The sequence below is a fragment of the Myotis davidii genome, unplaced genomic scaffold (assembly GCF_000327345.1).
Source record: "Myotis davidii unplaced genomic scaffold, ASM32734v1 scaffold167, whole genome shotgun sequence".
Lineage (NCBI taxonomy): Eukaryota > Metazoa > Chordata > Mammalia > Chiroptera > Vespertilionidae > Myotis > Myotis davidii.
The window spans coordinates 4,352,918-4,371,153 of NW_006300048.1; the positions used below are offsets into that span (position 1 = coordinate 4,352,918).

General features: G+C 38.4%; 1 protein-coding gene across 2 annotated transcripts in view; it reads right to left on the reverse strand.

Annotated features, from left to right (window-relative positions):
- Window positions 1–18,236, reverse strand: part of SUPT3H (SPT3 homolog, SAGA and STAGA complex component) — a 445,191-nt gene that overhangs the window by 100,500 nt on the left and 326,455 nt on the right. For both annotated transcript variants that reach the window (XM_015572205.1, XM_006776406.2), the window contains exons 8-10: window positions 13,206–13,318; window positions 12,296–12,403; window positions 8,451–8,618 (exon numbers count right to left, since the gene is read on the reverse strand). In XM_015572205.1, the coding sequence (XP_015427691.1) occupies window positions 8,451–8,618; window positions 12,296–12,403; window positions 13,206–13,318 (389 nt within the window). The remainder of the gene's footprint in view (window positions 1–8,450; window positions 8,619–12,295; window positions 12,404–13,205; window positions 13,319–18,236) is intronic.

The window sequence follows — 18,236 nt, forward strand, 5'->3', positions numbered from 1 at the left end:
TGATCGCCCCACCCGTCACTCCACAGATTGGCCCCGATCGCCAGCTAGGCCAACGGACCCTACCCATGCACGAATTTCGTCCATCAGGCCTTTAGTTAATAAATAATAATAATACAAGAATAAACTCTTTTTTTGAGTACTCACAACTGTTTTGCCTATCCCTGTAGACTCGTTAACCTGCTAGATCTAACAAATACTTATGAAGTAAGTTAGGCATTCTATCCATTTGTAGAAATTAGCGCAAATATTTAGCTCCACTTGGAATCTAAAGTAAGTTTTCCAGTGGGAACTCAAGTGGGAATAAAAAGAGAGACATGAAGAGTGCCGACATCCTGCACATGAAGTGGGGTGGGAAGTCCTTCCTGTGCGTTCCTGTATGGCCTCTCCATTCTTCCTGCAAAGTGAATTTACTTTTCATTTCTTTTTTCCCGGGTCCATGGAGAGTTTACTCTTTCTATACTTTCCAAAACAAGTTTGGTTTTGGTATAGAGCACTTAGTCAAAATCTCTCAGGAACTCTGCATGGCAATCAGATAGAATTTGCGAAAAATGAAGTAGGAAGCATAATTAGAAACTACCTGTGACTCCTACATGTATGGTATGAAGACAGTTATGTCAGCCTGGCTGAGTCATGTCGTCTATGCCAAAAAGATGAAGTTGACTTATATAAAAATAAAAATATTGAATTTTGTGAAAATGTATTTAGATTTCCATTTTGCCAATTTCAGGTTTACCTACTATACATAAGCAACTGCAAACATTAGCATAAAGTTACCATGTACACTTCTACATTATACTGACTTGCCCACTGGACTCTTTGGAAGGAAATCTTTAAATCGCAAATGTTTATTCCCAGTATTGTTTCCACTTCAACACATATTTTTACATTTCTGTCACATCCAGTCTCTCACCAAGGTACTTATAACTGTTCAAATTCCAAATTCATACCAAGTTTAGAATTTTTAATTTAGAAGTGATTCTAGCATTTTTGCAATGTTCTTCAAAACGTTTTCAGAAGAACTAGCATTACATTTATATATTTATAAATAAATACTTTTAAAATCTTACATATGCTGAAAACACATATAAAGAGTATTAAATTTTTGCATCAATTCATGTTTTCTATCCAGATTGTGCCCATATTGTAGAATATTCTTTACATTTTCAAAACTGAACCCCTGTATTTGACAAAATACTGATTGCTAAAATCTCTGCGGGGACTAACTCTTTATTTTCTTGCGTAAAGTACAAGCTACTGGTAAAGTTCTTCATTAAGTCAGGTCCTCTTCCCCTTGGCTGCATTCCTAGTCTATTCTTGTATTCCTCCATTGCATTTCTATTTATGTCTCTTCATCCAGAAATTGATGGTGGGTAATGGAGGCTGAAGTCCTATATATTTCCTGGATTTGAGTATTGTCCTTTTACTGGTCCTTTCTGTCTTGCACCGAATAAAATCTCTTGCAGTTTGAATGCTCATTTGTGGTACAAGAAGTTATATTGAAATTTCTGTTGCCCCTGAATCTCTTATAAATGTCTATACCTGTCCTGACTCTTCTTTCCAACCTAAAAGTTGTTGGCAAGGAAAAATATCCTATATATCCTATCCTTGTTCAGTCTTCCCCTTGCCAGGGTAATCCAATGTTTAACAAGGACCTGGAATCTCAGATAATTGCCTCTTAGTCTTTCCCCACCCAAATGGTGGCTAGATCTTTTGTTACACTTGAAATATTAAGTCTTACGAGGGAGTAACACATATCTCAGATGAAAGCAAATGAAAGGTTAGTACTACTATTACTAATACTTCTGTCACTCACTGACCACAAAGGTTGATATATAATCTGACTGGCCAGGCGAGTCTTTCTCCTCAGATCTCTGTGCTTAGAGAGGCTTTCTTTTCAGAGGAAAGTGGGCCATACTTTGCTCAAGGGTTACAGTATATAATGTAGTTAATTTATTCAGTTCAACTGACTTTGGGTGGTGGGCACACGGTGAAATATAGAGATCTTATAACATGAAAACCCACACCTGAAACCTATATGATCATGTTGACCAATGTCACACCAATAAATTTAATAATAAAATAAAATAAGTTTAATTGAGATGTTAATTTTTTAAACTGCAGTTCTATATAACTAGGAAAAACTTTTCTTTAACAAAAGAAATTAAAAGTACTAATGGGGAAGAGAAAAGAGCATCACTGAATTTAAGGGTTTATACATTATTAAATCTGGAAGGAACACAAAATATCATCTATTCTAAACTTTCACAACTTTTATCCCCTTTTATAGATGAGAGAGTGAAGATAAGGAATGTGCTCAAGATTATAAGGATAGCCCTAGCCGGTTTGGCTCAGTGGATAGAGTGTCGGCTTGTGGACTGAAGGGTCCCAGGTTCGATTCTGGCCAAAGGCACATGCCTGGGTTGCAGACTTGATCCCCAGTAGGGGACATACAAGAGGCAGCCAACCAATGATTCTCATCATTGATGTTCCTATCTCTCTATCCCTCTCCCTTCCTCTCTAAAATCAATAAAAATATATATTTAAAAAAAGATTATAATGATAGAATCAGAATACAGCTATACATAAAATCTCTTGGCTTCTAGTACACAAAGTTGATATATAATAGAGGCTTTATTATTTTATGTACAATAAATTTTACCATGTTACCACCATAGCTGAAGTTTCCAGTGAGTTAAAATATAGCAACACTGTATACATGTAGAAAGATGTGAACGAGTAAATAGAGAAATAAAGAATAGCTTTGAAGTGAGACATTATTCATTTTGATGCCAGTAATTTTGAATTTAGGGAAATTTAGACATGCACTTGGCTAATACTTCACTCAGGAAACCTTTGCTGTAAAATAGCTCCAATTCAATAACGTGCAACAAAATTCGGAGTGAAATGTTTAAATATTTAAGAGAAAAAAAAATTCAAAAATATTCATACTTATAAAGAATTATTTTTTGTATACATAATTACCAGGTTAATTACAACTTCTTACATACTTTTTAAAGTCAACGAAAGAAGTTTTTTAGGGAACATTTTTTAGAACTACTTCATAATAGTTCAGATTTCCCCTTAATAAAAGCAGTGAGCTGTGCCATTTTGCAAATTAAAGTGGAAACTGGATGAGGAGGAAATTTAAATTTACTTATTATCAATTATGAAATTACTAGAGGCCCAATGCACAAAATTCATGCACAGGTAGGGTCCCCAGGTATGGCCAGCAATCACGGCTGATCTGTGAGGTGACCGGGGGCAATTGGGGCTCCCTGCTGTCACCTGCCTTGGCCAGACTGGTGCCGCCACTTGCCGGCCCTGCCCCCCACCACTGCTGCCCCACTGCTGCTGGTTGGATCCCTCTGCGGGGCGACTGGCAGAGTGATCAGGGCCCCCCGCCTCACACCCCCTTGGCTGACCTGGGGTCTGCGGGCTGGGGGCAGCTCCTGCATTGAGCGTCTGCCCCCTGGTGATCAATGCGTGTCATAGCGACCAGTTGTTCTGCCTTTTGGTCGATTTGCATATTAGGCTTTTATTATATTAGCATATTTTGGCCTGGTCCCACTACTTGCATTGGCAAATGGTTCTTATTGTACCAACCTAGTTGTCGATGAGAGTATAAACTTTGTACAAATTATTAAAAAAACAAATATCTGAAAGTAATAGAGATTGATCAAAATTAGGTGGAAAGTGGAAGGGGTGTGTAAGAAGAATGAAATGGCAATGAGATGAGTTTTCTGTTTTTAATGTTTTAGCCTAAGGGCAGACTCCAGTCAGTATAGTGGGGCACACAAACTTAGCAGCTCAATACCTATAAAGTGAAAAAAGAAATCCCAAAAAGGACAGAATCAAGAATCAGTGTATAAACTACCCAACTCTTCGACTAATCCCTAAACCATTCCTGTATGATACCGAATCCAAGAAACTCTGCTAAAGCTAAATGAAGAGAGATTCTAGCTGTTGCCATGGAAGAGGAATTTGAAGTTTAAGGAGCTGAATCTAGTAAATTGCCTGCTTAACACCCAGCAAGGAGAACTTTTTTCTTAGGAATATTACAGAATCTGAAATCTCTACAATGTATTACTCACAATGTCCAGGATATAATTCAAAATTATTAAACATGCAACAACCTAAACCTGTAACAATTGACAAATAAAACATAAGGCTAGATAAACAGAAACTATAAAAAACTCAAATGGAAAATATAAAACTATCAGAAATAAAACATTACTGGAAGGATGTAACAACAGATTGGAGCTGACAGAAGAGTCAGGACATAAAGTAAGAACAATAGAATTTATCCAACTTAAAGAACAGAGAGAAAAGATTGAAAGAAAATTAAACAGTCTCAGGTACCTGTGGAACAGTATCAAAGTAACAAATATGTACTTGGAGTCTCAAAAGTAAAGAATAGAAAGAATAAGGCAGAAAAAATATCTGAAGAAATAAATGCTGAAAATTCTCCCAAATTGGTTAAAGACATAAATCAATATTGAAGAAGCTCAGTGAATTCTAAGCAGGACAAATTCAAAGCAAACCATGTATATGTATATGTATATCATGGTCAAACTGCTAGAAAACAAATTTATAGATAAAATCCTGAAAGCATCCAAAGAAAAATAACACCTTACATGTACAGAAGCACAGTACAAAATCTACAGGCATATAATTACACATAATATATGCCAGAAAATAGTGGAATTATAGCATTAAAGGCCTCAAAATAAAACTGCCAATCCAGAATTCTATATCCAGTGAAAACATCTTCCAGGAATAAAGGAGAAGTAAAGATATTTCCAGAAAGATGAAAACTAAGAGAAACCATTACCAGTCAACCTGCACTATTAGAAATGCTAAATAAAATCTAGTAGAACAACAACAAAAAAATGATATCAGAAGAAAATTCTGATACTAAAAATGAAATGAAAAACAGTGGAAATGGTCAATGTTAAGGTCTCTTTTTTCTCTTAGTTTTACTGAAATACATTTGATTATTTAAGGCAAAAAATAGTATTATGGCTTATAACACATGTAGATGTAAGTTGTTTGACAATTATAGCTTAAAGAGCAAGAGTAAAGTAATGGACCTATACAAATAGTCTTATATTATACATGAATAAAGTAGCACAATAACAATTCCAAGTACACGGAAAATTTAAGAATGTATACTAGAAAAAATGATGCAAAGAAACATCACTAAGACACCAGTACATAAGTTTAAAAAATTTCTAAAAGAAGACACAATGAACCCAAAAGAAGACAGGAAAGGAAAACAGAGAAACAGAAACAGGGAGAACAAGCAGAAAAAAAAAGAGAAAAATAGTTGACCTCTATCCAACCATTTCAATAAATACATTAAATATCATGGAATTAAAGACTATAACTAAAAGATACACAAAGGAAAAATAAGAAAAAGCAAGACCTAATTATTTATTGTCTACAAGAGATGTATTTTAAATATTAAAGATAAAGCTATAATGAAAGGAAATGGATAAAAAAACATATCTATGAATATAAAAGGCTAAGCGACCATCTGACCAGCCGGTAGGTATGATGCGCACTGACCACTTGGGGGCAGACGCTCAACGCAGGAGCTACTGAGCTGTGGTGACTTGGCAGCGGTAGTTCTCAGGTGACATACCCCAGAACCAGAGAGGAGGGAGCCCGATTCCTCACAGGGCTGTGCTATTCCACCTTCAGCCATGGGTTATGTTGTTGCTGGGGCACTGTTGGCCCCAAATCTGGCTTACTGCCAAGCTGCGGTGACCATAGACACCCTTTGAGCTGCAGCGCCGCCCCAGATACGCTGGCCAGGTAAGGACCACAGGAGGTTGGCTCCAGGGTGTATCCAACCCATCTCACCTAGTCTATATATATAAAAGGCTAATATGGAAAGTGTCCCTGTGGAAGTTCGACTGGGAGACCGGGAGTTCTATTGCTCGCTATGACGTGCACTAACCACCAGGGGGTGGAGCGGAATGGAGGCCCTGATTGGCCCTGATCGCCAGCCAGGCCTAGGGACTCTACCCGTCCACGAATTTTGTGCACCGGGCCTCCAGTATCATATAAATAGCACAATAAGGCTGTGATGGCCAAAAACTGGAAACAGACTAAATGTTTACCAAAATAGAGTTCAGGATGAATAGTATTTATAAAAGAGAGATTTTATAAATATAAATAAGTGGGGAGATATGCCATGTTCATGGATTATAATACATACTTGGTATTAAGACATTCAGATCCCTAAATTGAGTAAGCATTCAATCTAATCCCTTTCAATTCTTTCATATTATATTTTAGTTTTTTCTATCACCATTTATCCCTTCTATGCTCTCACCCCCCTACATCTATTTGCCTCCCATTTGCAAACACCACATTGTTGTCCATGTCCAGAGTTCTCTCTCCTTTTCTGCTCAATCCCTCACAGCCTGCCCCTGCCAACACCAGAGCTGTCTGCCTGCTCTCTATCCCTTTCAAAATCCCACTAGGCTTTTCTTTCTCTTTTCCCTTCATGCCTTTGTCTCTCTCCCTCCCTTTCTCTCTCTCTCATTCTTTTTGATAGAAACTAACAAGTTGATTCTAAATTTACATTCATGCAAAGGACACAGAAAATCCATATTAAACCTGAAAAATAAAGTTTGAGAACTTACACTACCAAACTTTAAGTCTTATTAAAAAGCTATAGGAATCAAGAAAGATGATACTGACAAAAGGATTGACAAATAAATCAATGAAACAAAACTGAAATTCTAGAAATAAATCCACATAGATAGGTAGTCATGGATTATCAACAAAGCTACCAAAGCAATCCAATGGGAGAGAAGTGTCTTCAACAAATGGTTCTGCAATAACTAGATATCCATATGTGAAAAAGCTAACTTGGCCTCAATTCATACAATATGCAAAAGTTAATCTGACTTGATTAATAGAACTAAATATAAAAATTAAGCTATAAAATTTCCAGAAGAAAACATAAGAGAACATCATCATGGTTTGGAAGTAGCCAAAGATTTCTTAGGACACAGAAAGCAATAAAAATAAAATAAAGAATTGGATAAATTAGACTTCATCAGAAGTTCAAAACTTCCACTCATCAATATACACAAAGTCTTGTTACACAGGATACATAAAGAACTTCTACCAGTTGGTAATAAAAGATAACTCATCCTCAAAAATACTGTGTAAAGGATTTGAAGAGACTCTTCCCTAAGGAATGTGTATGAATGGCCAATCAGCATATGAAAAAAATGCTCAACACCATTACTCACCTGGGAAATGCAAATTCAAACTATAATGACATACTATTAAGTATCCATTAGAAGGGTTAAAAGTAAAAACAATGACAATGCCAAATGTTGATGAGCACATGGAGCAATTGGAACTCTCAGATATTGCTGGTAGAGGTAAAAATGATAGAACCATCTTGGAAAAACAGTCTTTCTTAAAAACTGAACATATACCTACTCTGTGACCCAGTAATTTCATTTTTAGCTATTTACCTAAGAGGAAAAAAAGCATATTTCCATGAGGACTTGCACATTGTTCATAACAGGTTTATTCATAATACCTTAAAAACTGGAAACAGACTAAATGTTTACCAAAATGAGAATGAGTAGACTGATATAGTCATACAAGGGGACATTACTCAACAATAAAGAGAAATACATTATACTTCTACTGAAAACTATACATTTCAAAGATATCCTGAGTGAAAGAAATTTCACACAAAAGGTATACACACTATCTGAAGTTTAGAACAGAAAAAATTCATCTGTGATGGAAAAAATCAATCAAACCAGTCGTTCCCTTTTCGAGAAAGATGGCAAACATTGACTGGTAGGAGGCATGAAAAAATTTTCTGAACTGGTGGTACTGTTTTATACCTTTGAAAGGGCCTAGAAAACAACAGTCTTATATATTTATCAAAATTCATCAAGTGGCATATTTAAGAACTGAGTGGTTCACTGTGCATATGTTTTACCTTTAAAGAAGAACCATAAACAAATTATACATAATGAAGCATTTAGGCATGAAGCGTATTGATGTCTGCAGCTGTCTTTGCAATGTATCAAAAAAATCGAACTGACAGATAAAGGAACAATCAGATGCACAGATATAGTAGTTGTAAATATATAGTTAACATAGTAAATATAGTAAAATATTAATTGTAGAATCTAGATGGCAGATATATGGTATTCATTCAACAAGTCTTTCAACTTTTGTATGTTTGAAAATTTTAAAATAAAATGTTAAAATTTCCAATATCTTGCTTTATCCAGAAGAAAGCTGTTCAAGTTTGAGTAGAAGTCATTAAGTATGATTAAGTATAAATTGGCTGCTTCTGAAAATTTGAATTATGAGACACACAGCACATTTTCCCTATCTCTGAAAAGACTCAACAAGGCTTTTCTCTCAAAAATAGAAGAGAGAGAAAAAAAATCTCTAACCTTTTTTCTTTTCCTTTGCTTGGTTTTTGCTGAGTCTTGTCCAGCATTCCCATTCCCAAGGGATCCTGCTGTGGCTTTCCCTGCATGCTGTGGTCCAGAGGATGGAGCTGTTGGTGTAGGAGGAGGTGTATTCTCAGGGGAGTCTGGGTAGGACTTCATGCAAGATCCCTGCACAAAGAGATGTGGCTTTGAAATCAAGTGACCAGGACTTCTTCTACCATTTGATTTTTAGTATCTATGAATTTAACACTAGTTGAAGCTTACAAATATACAAACACAACTTATTATCACCAAGTTCACAGGAATGGTGCCTCCATCTTGCCCCTAAAGGGTCTAAATATCTTCATGTATAATTTGTCTAATCACTTAGATATAATCAGGAGTCCTCAGATACAGCTTCTAAACCTCTTTTGGATTTTGTCAGATACAGACGTTTCTACCTGGAAGTTCTGTTAGCGTTTAAAACTTACATGTTTCAAAAGGAACCTCTAAACTTTCCCCCCAAAACTGGATACCTTTCAGACACTTTTTTGTATCAGTGTTGACCAGCCCTCTCCCAGTGTCTCAGGGTCACTGTAGAGACCTCTGGCTCCTCCCACATCTAATTCCTTCCTTCTTTCAGAAACCCCTCATATCTATCTGGTTTCATTGGCTGACTGTAAGTCTATTCTCTCTGCTCTGTAGAAGTACTTCAAATATCTAAAAATCATTATATTTCACAGCCTTTTCTACAGGTCAAACACCTCAGGTTCCTTCAACCACTGGTACATGTTTTCAGGTTCCTTCTCTCCCTGTTCACTCTCCTTAGACATCCTCCACTGTGTGTCAACCTCCACCCTATAAGATGGTGCCTAAACACTAAATCCAAACAAAGCAAGCTTCCTTACTGTAACATCATAATATCGGCTCCGAAGAAATTTATAGGCCAATAAAAGTCTCTTTTTACATATGGTATTAATAACCTGTCATCCTATCAACCATACATAATAACCATACTATCTACTCGCCTACACTTCCCTATAATTTTAAAAAAAAATTACGCTAAACTTTGTAAAATGTTTTGCTGAAATTCAGATATTGGTTTCTTTCATCTGCATGCCTAGAAACATTATCAAACAGGAAGGATAAAGCTAATCTGGCATAAGTTGTTCTTAGGAAAAACAAGATAGCTCCTAAAAACCATTGCTTCCTGTGCATAAGCCATATGCTAGAAAAAAATCTAGAAAATTAATTTGAATGAATTACTATTAAACTTGATAATTTAATGAGAAACCCAAACTGAAATAGCTCAGTTCTTTGTAACACTTAATGCTTAAGAAATGATAATCATTAAGATAGAATGCATTTTGTATTAACTTCATGCCTTAAGCTTCCAATTCGAGTCCACCGTATGTAGCACCTCCACTTGGATTTTCTTCAGACACCTATTTGAGCCAAGAAATCTTCAATACTTCCTTCCTTAATAACTAAGTGTCTAAGGCCTTAATTTTCTAATCTGACTTTCTACTACTCCTCCCCAACGAGTCCTTTCCTGGAATATTTTAATAAGAGATTTTCCTTTCCTTGTACAATTATACTGATGCTACCTCTGAGGCCGAGTATTCTCCCCACTTTTACTGTCTCATCAAAGTCCTATCTCTCCTTCAACACCCAGCTTCCTCTTTGAAGTCTTTTTGACTGTAATTAGGAAGTGATTTTTACCTTCACTCTGTCTATACTAGCGATGGCGAACCTTTTGAGCTCGGCGTGTTAGCATTTTGAAAAACCCTAACTAAACTCTGGTGCCATGTCACATATAGAAATTTTTTATATTTGCAACCATAGTAAAACAAAGACTTATATTTTCGATATTTATTTTATATATTTAAATGCCATTTAACAAAGAAAAATCAACCAAAAAAATAAGTGTCATAGGTTCGCCATCACTGGTCTATACCATGCATTTGGAAATTAGTATATGCCATCTTGAACTGTGTGTGCTTGCTCATTTCTTTCCTTGTTTGTTTACCTCCCTGAACAGAGATCTTATCAGTCTCCAGAGTTCCCATTTGCACCCAAAGAGGTCAAGTCCTTAAAGCTGGCCCTGATGTTAGTTGCTGATTTATAATGGTGATGAGTAAGACTCTGACTTTGGAGTGGCCATTCTCTTTGTGTTTAGTGAGGTGACCAGCCCTCTGAATACTTCCAGTCCACTTGAATGTTCATTTTAACTACCAGTCACCTAGGAGGATGCGTGTCTGGCGGGCAAGGGGAAAGTTTGGGGCTTGTACTAACATATTTAGTCAGGATGCTTTCTGAAACTCCTGTTGCACCTCCCGGGGAGCCCAGGAGCCCAGCACACACAGACCATTTTTCTAACTGCTGGGAGCTGGGAACAGCGGCTGTGGTTGCTGAGCAGCTGCCCAGGGCTGCTCGGCCACCCTGGAGAACCAAGAAAGGGGAGAAATAGAGAACTTTCCTAGCCATGCAAGCAATCCTTGAATGTTAAGAGAAAACTAGGCTTGTTATGTTCACTGTACATTTCTTCAATTAGAAATGTTACAACAAATTTGTGTGATGTTAATGAAAAGCATACTTATACGCATATTCATAAAGAGAACATGTACCAAAGACCTTTTAAAGGGTGTTCTTTGACATCATAATTTGGGCTTGTAACATAAACAAATAGTGTTTAATCAACTGGGTGATCTTTAGGGACTTTAAAAGTATGCTGACTGATAATGATGTATGACCTTTCCCAAGAAAAAAAGGATTTTTAATAGGTGTAAACATTTTAATTCCTACTTGGATTCCAAGCCAATATGATTCTTTAAGGAGCATAAAAAGATGTCAAATTTTTGGCCTCTAATAAAATGCTGTATAGACATATATAGTCATGGACTTACTAAGTAACCTAGAGCAGAGTTACTTAAAGTTGGAGTCCCTAGGGTTCACAGATCCCTTAGATCCATAGAATGGTTTCAGAGGGTCTTAACACCCTGAAATTGTATACAAAATCTGCAAATGTGTTTATGAGGAAAGGGTTTATAGTTTTCATCAAATTATCAAAGGGGCTTATCCATTTTTAGGTTATATGTTTCACCCAACTTGATCTACAGCTTATTTCACAATTATACATGTAGATGTTAACCTAACTTCTGTGCTGCCTTCTCTATGGTTTTTAGACTGAATTATATGAAACTGCTAGTAAAAAAGGTCAAATATTAGTAAATTCATTCAATGGATGATGCTACATTTCTGGTTTTTAGGTACAGGCTGCTTTACAGAGAATATTTTTTATACTGAAGTTATACAAAGCCTTAAAGTGGGCACGAAGATTGGGGATCTCAGCAAGAGAAACTGGATCAGAAGAGATGTGATCCTCACAGGATAGGGCCAATCTATACCAAAGGATAAATGGAGCTGTGCTTCTGTAAACCATGTTTAGAGATGGTTCAATAACTGGAATGTAAAATTATCAATAAATGTCAGGAATTAATATTATATGACTAATAATCCTCCCACCTGTGAGGCAGAAAGAAATAACTTTTTTCAATGGTATTCAATTACCAAAACCAGTGGTTCATCTCCCATGGAAATGAGAAATGCTCTGTAACAATCTCTCTTTAATTGAAGGGCTAGGAAAGTGAAATAAGACAAGGAAAACGTTCATAGTATTAAGTGAATGTTAGGATCAGGCACATAGCAGGTTCTCAATAAATATTTGTTTGAATGTTGACCGAATTCAGATTCTTTGAGTAAAGGCCACAAATGCCAACATAACCTTTCCCAAATTACTATTTCTATAAATACTGGACATGAGGGAAAAATGCATAGAAGTGCCAGGCAGATTTTTGGATACTTACCTCGGCAGAGCTGTGATACTGAATGAAGGCGGCCGAAATGGCGTGGCCGAACGGGTCTCCTGCCTTGGTTCCCATGTCCTGCCTCACAAGTAGAGCCAGGTCCACCAACTAGGAGGTCGGAGCAATGGAAACAAAGTCAGGTAACTGGGAACGATAACCTGTGTCACTGGAGTGGCAAACAACAAGCAGTCCATTCCAAATGTCGCTGAGAACACTGTCTGCCTAAAAGTCTGTGCTGTGGACATGAGCGCATGCTTTCATTGACTGGTATACGGACTTCCCATGGACAGAGATGATATATGCTGACCTTCCAGTGGAGTGGTTCACAAACTTTATTTCATAATCACTAGACAATCATTTTAAAATAAAGATTTCTGGGTTTTAGGCAGATGCTGCTTTAGAGAATATTTTTACTACTGAAATTATACAAAGCCCTCATACTCTAATTCAGTAGGTCTGCTCTGGGGTGTCATCTAGGAATTTACATTTCAAACAAGAACCAAGGAGATGCCAGTGCTTGTGGTCTAAAGACCATGTTAGAGAATGGAGTCTAGACTCAGATTTTTGTACCCATTCAAGTAGATTGAACATATTTAGAAAAGTATTTGGAGATCAAAAATGATCTCTAAACATGGCAAATGTGTGCTTGGAATTCAATATTGAGAAATACTATGTTGGGTTTTATTTCTGGTTAGAATAAAGTTGCAAGAAATAGTTACTTTTACCCTAACCACCAACAGAGCCGAGGAAACAAAGAAACATAATTGAACTAAATCTCCGAAAATGGTAAGATTGTCATAGCAGAACTCCTGGGTGTTCTCATCCCTGGTGGAGCAGCAGGTGGAGTCATGGACAGGGCTAAGGAGAAAGCAGCCATGTAAGGGCTGATATGACAGATTAGAATTCTTACCTGTGCCACAGTTTCATACGCTAAATATGCCAAAATTTCCATAGCGATAACATTGGGTTTTATCTCCATACTGCTACAGTCCAACCAGTCTCGAAATTTGGAGGCTTTTTTGGCTATTTAGTAAAAACAACAACAACAAAAATAAGTATAGAAAATTTAATTTTGAAGTGCCTTTTTTTTGTTAATCCTCACCCAAGAATATTTTTCTATTGACTTTTTAGAAAGAGTGAAAGAGAGAGGGAAAGACAGAAAGAAACATTGATGTGAGAGAAACACATTGATTGGTTGCCTCCCACACGACCCGCTCTCCCCAGGGCTGGGGAAGGAGCCTGCAACAAAGGTATGTGCCCTTGACCAGAATCGAACCCAGGACCCTTGGTCCTCAGGCCGATGCAATGTCCACTGTGCCAAACCAGCTAGGGCGTTAACTGTTTTAATACTGCAAATTACTATCACAAAGTGAAAAATGTCTCTTCAAAATTGCATATGAAAGATAATGCATACAATATACAATGTTTTTGAAGTTTTATTAATCTAGATATTCTAGCCCCAAGACATTTCTTATGCATTGGGTCCTTTATTTTATATTCATGATACAAAACATAGTATACAAAGCCACTTAATGTTTAGCACTTTTCCCAATATGTCAGAAAGTTTTCAGTTAACAGTGACCATAGCTTATGTTACAACAATAATCAGAAGAGTTACTTTCTTGCCAAAACTTTAATTTATTATTGTGGGGAGGGGGAAAACCCTGTAAGAAAAAAAAACAACCTGTGATGAAAAAAGGAATGTACAGAAATTGTACTTATAATACCTTTCAACATGTGTCTCTTATTAGAATAGGCTTAAGGTAGCGAATTTAGAATTAAATAGAATAAACTGATACCTGGCCCGATCTAATACTGTGGTTACATTTTCTTTGTTACAAAGATGTCCAAATTCTTAAACCCGACTCTCAAAACCATCTGGACTAATCCAACCTGCCTTTATATTACTCCCTATGAAAATGTCACCTGGCCTTGAGTATAATCTTCTCTCTGTGTTCAACCCTGTTCCTTTCCCTCCATGGATTACCCTCCTATCACTCTTTATTCATATGGATCCTGCCCATACTGACCAAAGATATAGTTCCCACTCTAGTCATTTACTGAACACTTACCAGCTATCCTTTCCTGTCTGCTTATAGTTTCTCAAACCGTATTATAAGTTCTCTGTGGGCAAACACCATGGGCCGGTCTCTCAGTATATCTAACAATAAAGGGAACCTTCCATAAAATCTCTCTGAAGTGCCACAGTGCTAAGCAGAGTCTAACTAGATACAGAGCCTTCATTAGATATTACTAATTTAACTATTAACCTAGAGGGAAATAATTGATAATGAAGATTTTATCATGTCTGTAACATAATCGTCTTAAAAAACCCCCAACAATTACTCTTTTGATTAATCTGGTCCCACAGGTCTATAAAACACTTCACAGTAACTCAAAGCATGATGTTTTGATCCTCACAGATACAGTCTTCATGGATTCCACATACAGAAGAGTTTTTTCCTAAATAAATCACAGAAGACCTTAAGTCCTGCTATCGAAGCGCATATCCAAAGTTGTCAACTGTGGCAGAATTATGGTAATCCCCCTTAAAGCTATCTCCCTAAAGTAACCAATCTTCCAAATGCTCTCTGACATGCAACATTCCATCTAACTAGTAAGCTGCAATAGCTCACAAACACTTGTTTAACATATGTGGAATACTTCTGAAGTTAACGTTAACAGGCAGCAATTTGGCAAGATCAATAAAATGTACCTTATTCATTTCTCCTTCTGACAGACTGTTCAAAACACAGAGACAGATATCTTGTGGCTATGCTCTAAAAAATTCATTTTAAAAGTGAGAGAAAGAATAGTTCTTAGTATTCCATCAGATCTGTTCACCTAAGCAACAGCATTAGAACTTTTTCTCTAGATTTTAAGCATTGAGAATACAGGGACAAGAATCATGTGTCCACCATTATATCCCAGCACCCAGAACAGTGCCTGGCACTAGCAGACTCACAGTAAATATTTCTAGGAGAAATTAATTAAAGAATAAACAAACAAACGAATGAAAGATATTTCTTCAATAGAAGGGTAGGCTGCAAACCTTTTTATACATCTAAAAAAGCGTCAGGGGTCCCATACACCCACTTGGGCAACTGCTATTCCAGCAGCAGGTGAAGATGCTCTGAGCTAATTCCCTCCCTGTCACCCAGAGCAAAACTGCTCAGAGATGGACCCTCTCAGGGTATTGTTGGTTCTAGAAAAGGAGACACAGATGCTCTGAGTCATGATAGTTCGTTTCCATCAAGAAGTGAGGGGGCATCAGAATGGATGAGTTCCTTCTCCTTCACCCCTCTTCTCAATATCTGAGGAGAAAGGGCAACCCTGGACACTGATCAACAATTTAAATAGAATCCTGAAAGGTTGAAAGTTCTTAGGATTCTTAGCTTTCTCAAACTACCTGGGGTTTTCAGCCCATGCTGGACAACCATATATAATAATTTCACATCAAAATTTTAGTTACTTGAGAACAGTCTTCCTTAGAGGGCATGGTTTTCTCTGGAATCTTTTATAGTACAAGTTCTTTCTTTCTTTCCTTCTATAAATATTCACTGGTCAGCAGTAGATTGCCAGCCTTTACATTTCCCCATATACCAGAGGGCCTGGAGGTAATATATCTTCATTCTCTTAGTTTCTCCCACTGGGAAAATATAGAACAAGTAGATAGAATTCTTACCAATAATATAGGCTACAGGACAATGGAATCATGTTTTAACAAATAACTACTAGTCTACAATCTTCTACCCAACTAAACTATCATTTCAATATGACGAAAAGCTCAGCTGGTGTGGCTCAGTGTCTGACTATCAACCTATGAACCAAGAGATCATCAATTCGATTCCCAGTCAGGGCACATGCCTGGGTTGCAGGCTCAATCCCCAGTAGGGGGCGTGCAGGAGTCAGCTGATAGATGTTTTCTTGCATCGATATTTCTGTCTCTCTATCCCTCTTCCTTCCTCTCTCTCAAAAAAATTAAGAAAAACCTATAAAAATGAAGGGAAAATAAAGCCATTTTAAGAAAAAAATGAGTGCTTTAACAAGGCTGAGAAGGCAAGTTTACATACTTATCAACCTTAAAAAATTTAACTCAGGGATGTATATTAAAATATTAAAGGTGACAACTAAAATAATTGAATAGGATACATAATATCCAAATTGGTTAAGGAAAATGGAATGAAGAAAACTCAATTGGTCCAATAGAACAAAGAAAAGGAAGAAAAGTAAATTAAAAAGCACAGTAAATTTAAAAGACAAAACAAGACAGCATATATAAACCCAGATTATAATTACATCTAAATTAAATTCATCAATTAAAATACAAAGAGACCCTTAGATTGACTAAAAAGAAAGCCTAGATATTTGTTTACAAAATCCACAAATTAAACAAAAGGTTGAAAGGAAGGGATTGAAAAAAGATTTATAAAATTATAACTGAATTAGAGCTTTTTAATTAAAATTAATATCAGACTTTAAAAGACTTTAAGGGAAACAACTATTGACATCCTATCTAATAAAACAGAAAAAGGGTAATTAACCGTACCTCCGCTACGGTTCCCATTGGCTAATCAGGGCGATATGCAAATTAACTGCCAACAAAGATGGCGGTTAATTTGCCAAGGGAAGGAGCAAAGCCGGCTGGCCTCACACAGGAGCAGCGAGTGAAGGCCAGCATGGTGAGTGAAGAGCAAAGAGGGGGGCCTGCCCACTGCGCACCCCGGCCGCTGCCACGCCGCCCAGGGCCTGTGCGTGGCAGGCCGGGGGGCTTAGCTAAGGCTTAGTACATACTCCCTGGTGGCCCCACAGCAGGGCATGCCGGCAGCCTCCTGACAGGAGGGCGGCCGGGAGAGCCGAGTGGGGCAGGAGCTGCAGGGAGCCATGGAGGGGCAGGGCAGCTGGAGCCAAGTTCCCGGGGGTCTGAGGAGAGTGCTTGACAGGAGCCTGTACTGCTAAAAAAGAAGAGGAAGTGGCCACGGGGAGCTCTTCCAATCCCCCTGCATGGACACCCTACTGCAGCCTCCGCACCCCTGGGGGAACGGGGAGGCTGACCAGACAAGGAGAAGACCCAGTCTTGTGGGTAGCTGCAGCCCATATCTCCGACTCCCAATCTCTTCCCATGCCACCCCCGCCAGGGGCACCCACAACAATAGCACGCCTGTGACAACCTGTTAGCGCCCCCGAGGTACCCGAGGCCTGTGGCCTGCTGCTACTGGGCCCCCTCCGCTGGGGCCAGGCACGCCTCTCCTCCCTACAACTCCAGACCCAGGTGCAGGCAGGCCTAAGCGGCCCCTCAGGGTCAGACTCATCCCCACGCAACACCCTCTCCCTGACAGCAGTGGCGCTGTGTCCGCAGCAGAAGTGCACTGAACCTTACCGGGGGTGTGGCTAAACCTGCCCTCCTAGCCTGCCTGTCCCCACCCTGGCCCGGCCCCTGCCCTGCTCCAGGAGATTGGAGCCCCGCCCTGAGCACACACAGCTATGAAAAGGCCATGTACAATTTAAAGAATGGTGTCAAGTGGGGAGGTTTGACAGTTACTCCCCTTTCAGCCTTGCCACCCCCCTAGTGCCCCCTAACACTCCCTCCTCCCCCTAGCCAGCGCCTCCAGGGATGACCACCACTACAGGGCTGCTGGCCAGAGCCCACCCCTCTGAGGCCCGTGGAACCGTCTGCAAAGCTTCCATAGCTACAGTCCCAGGAAACTATCATGCCCTCCTCCCCTAATCAACACCTGCTACCTGCGAGGGTACCCGTGGGCTTAAAAATAACAATCCCTTCCTGTTTAGACATCACTTACTTGATGAAACATTTCTAGGTTTATTAGCTCAGAACCTCCTCATGACAACCAAGTGAGGTAGGCGGAGAAGAGATTACAATTCCCATGGTATAAGCATAAGTATTGAGAAATGAAGCTCAGAGAGGAAAAGTGTCCCTGAT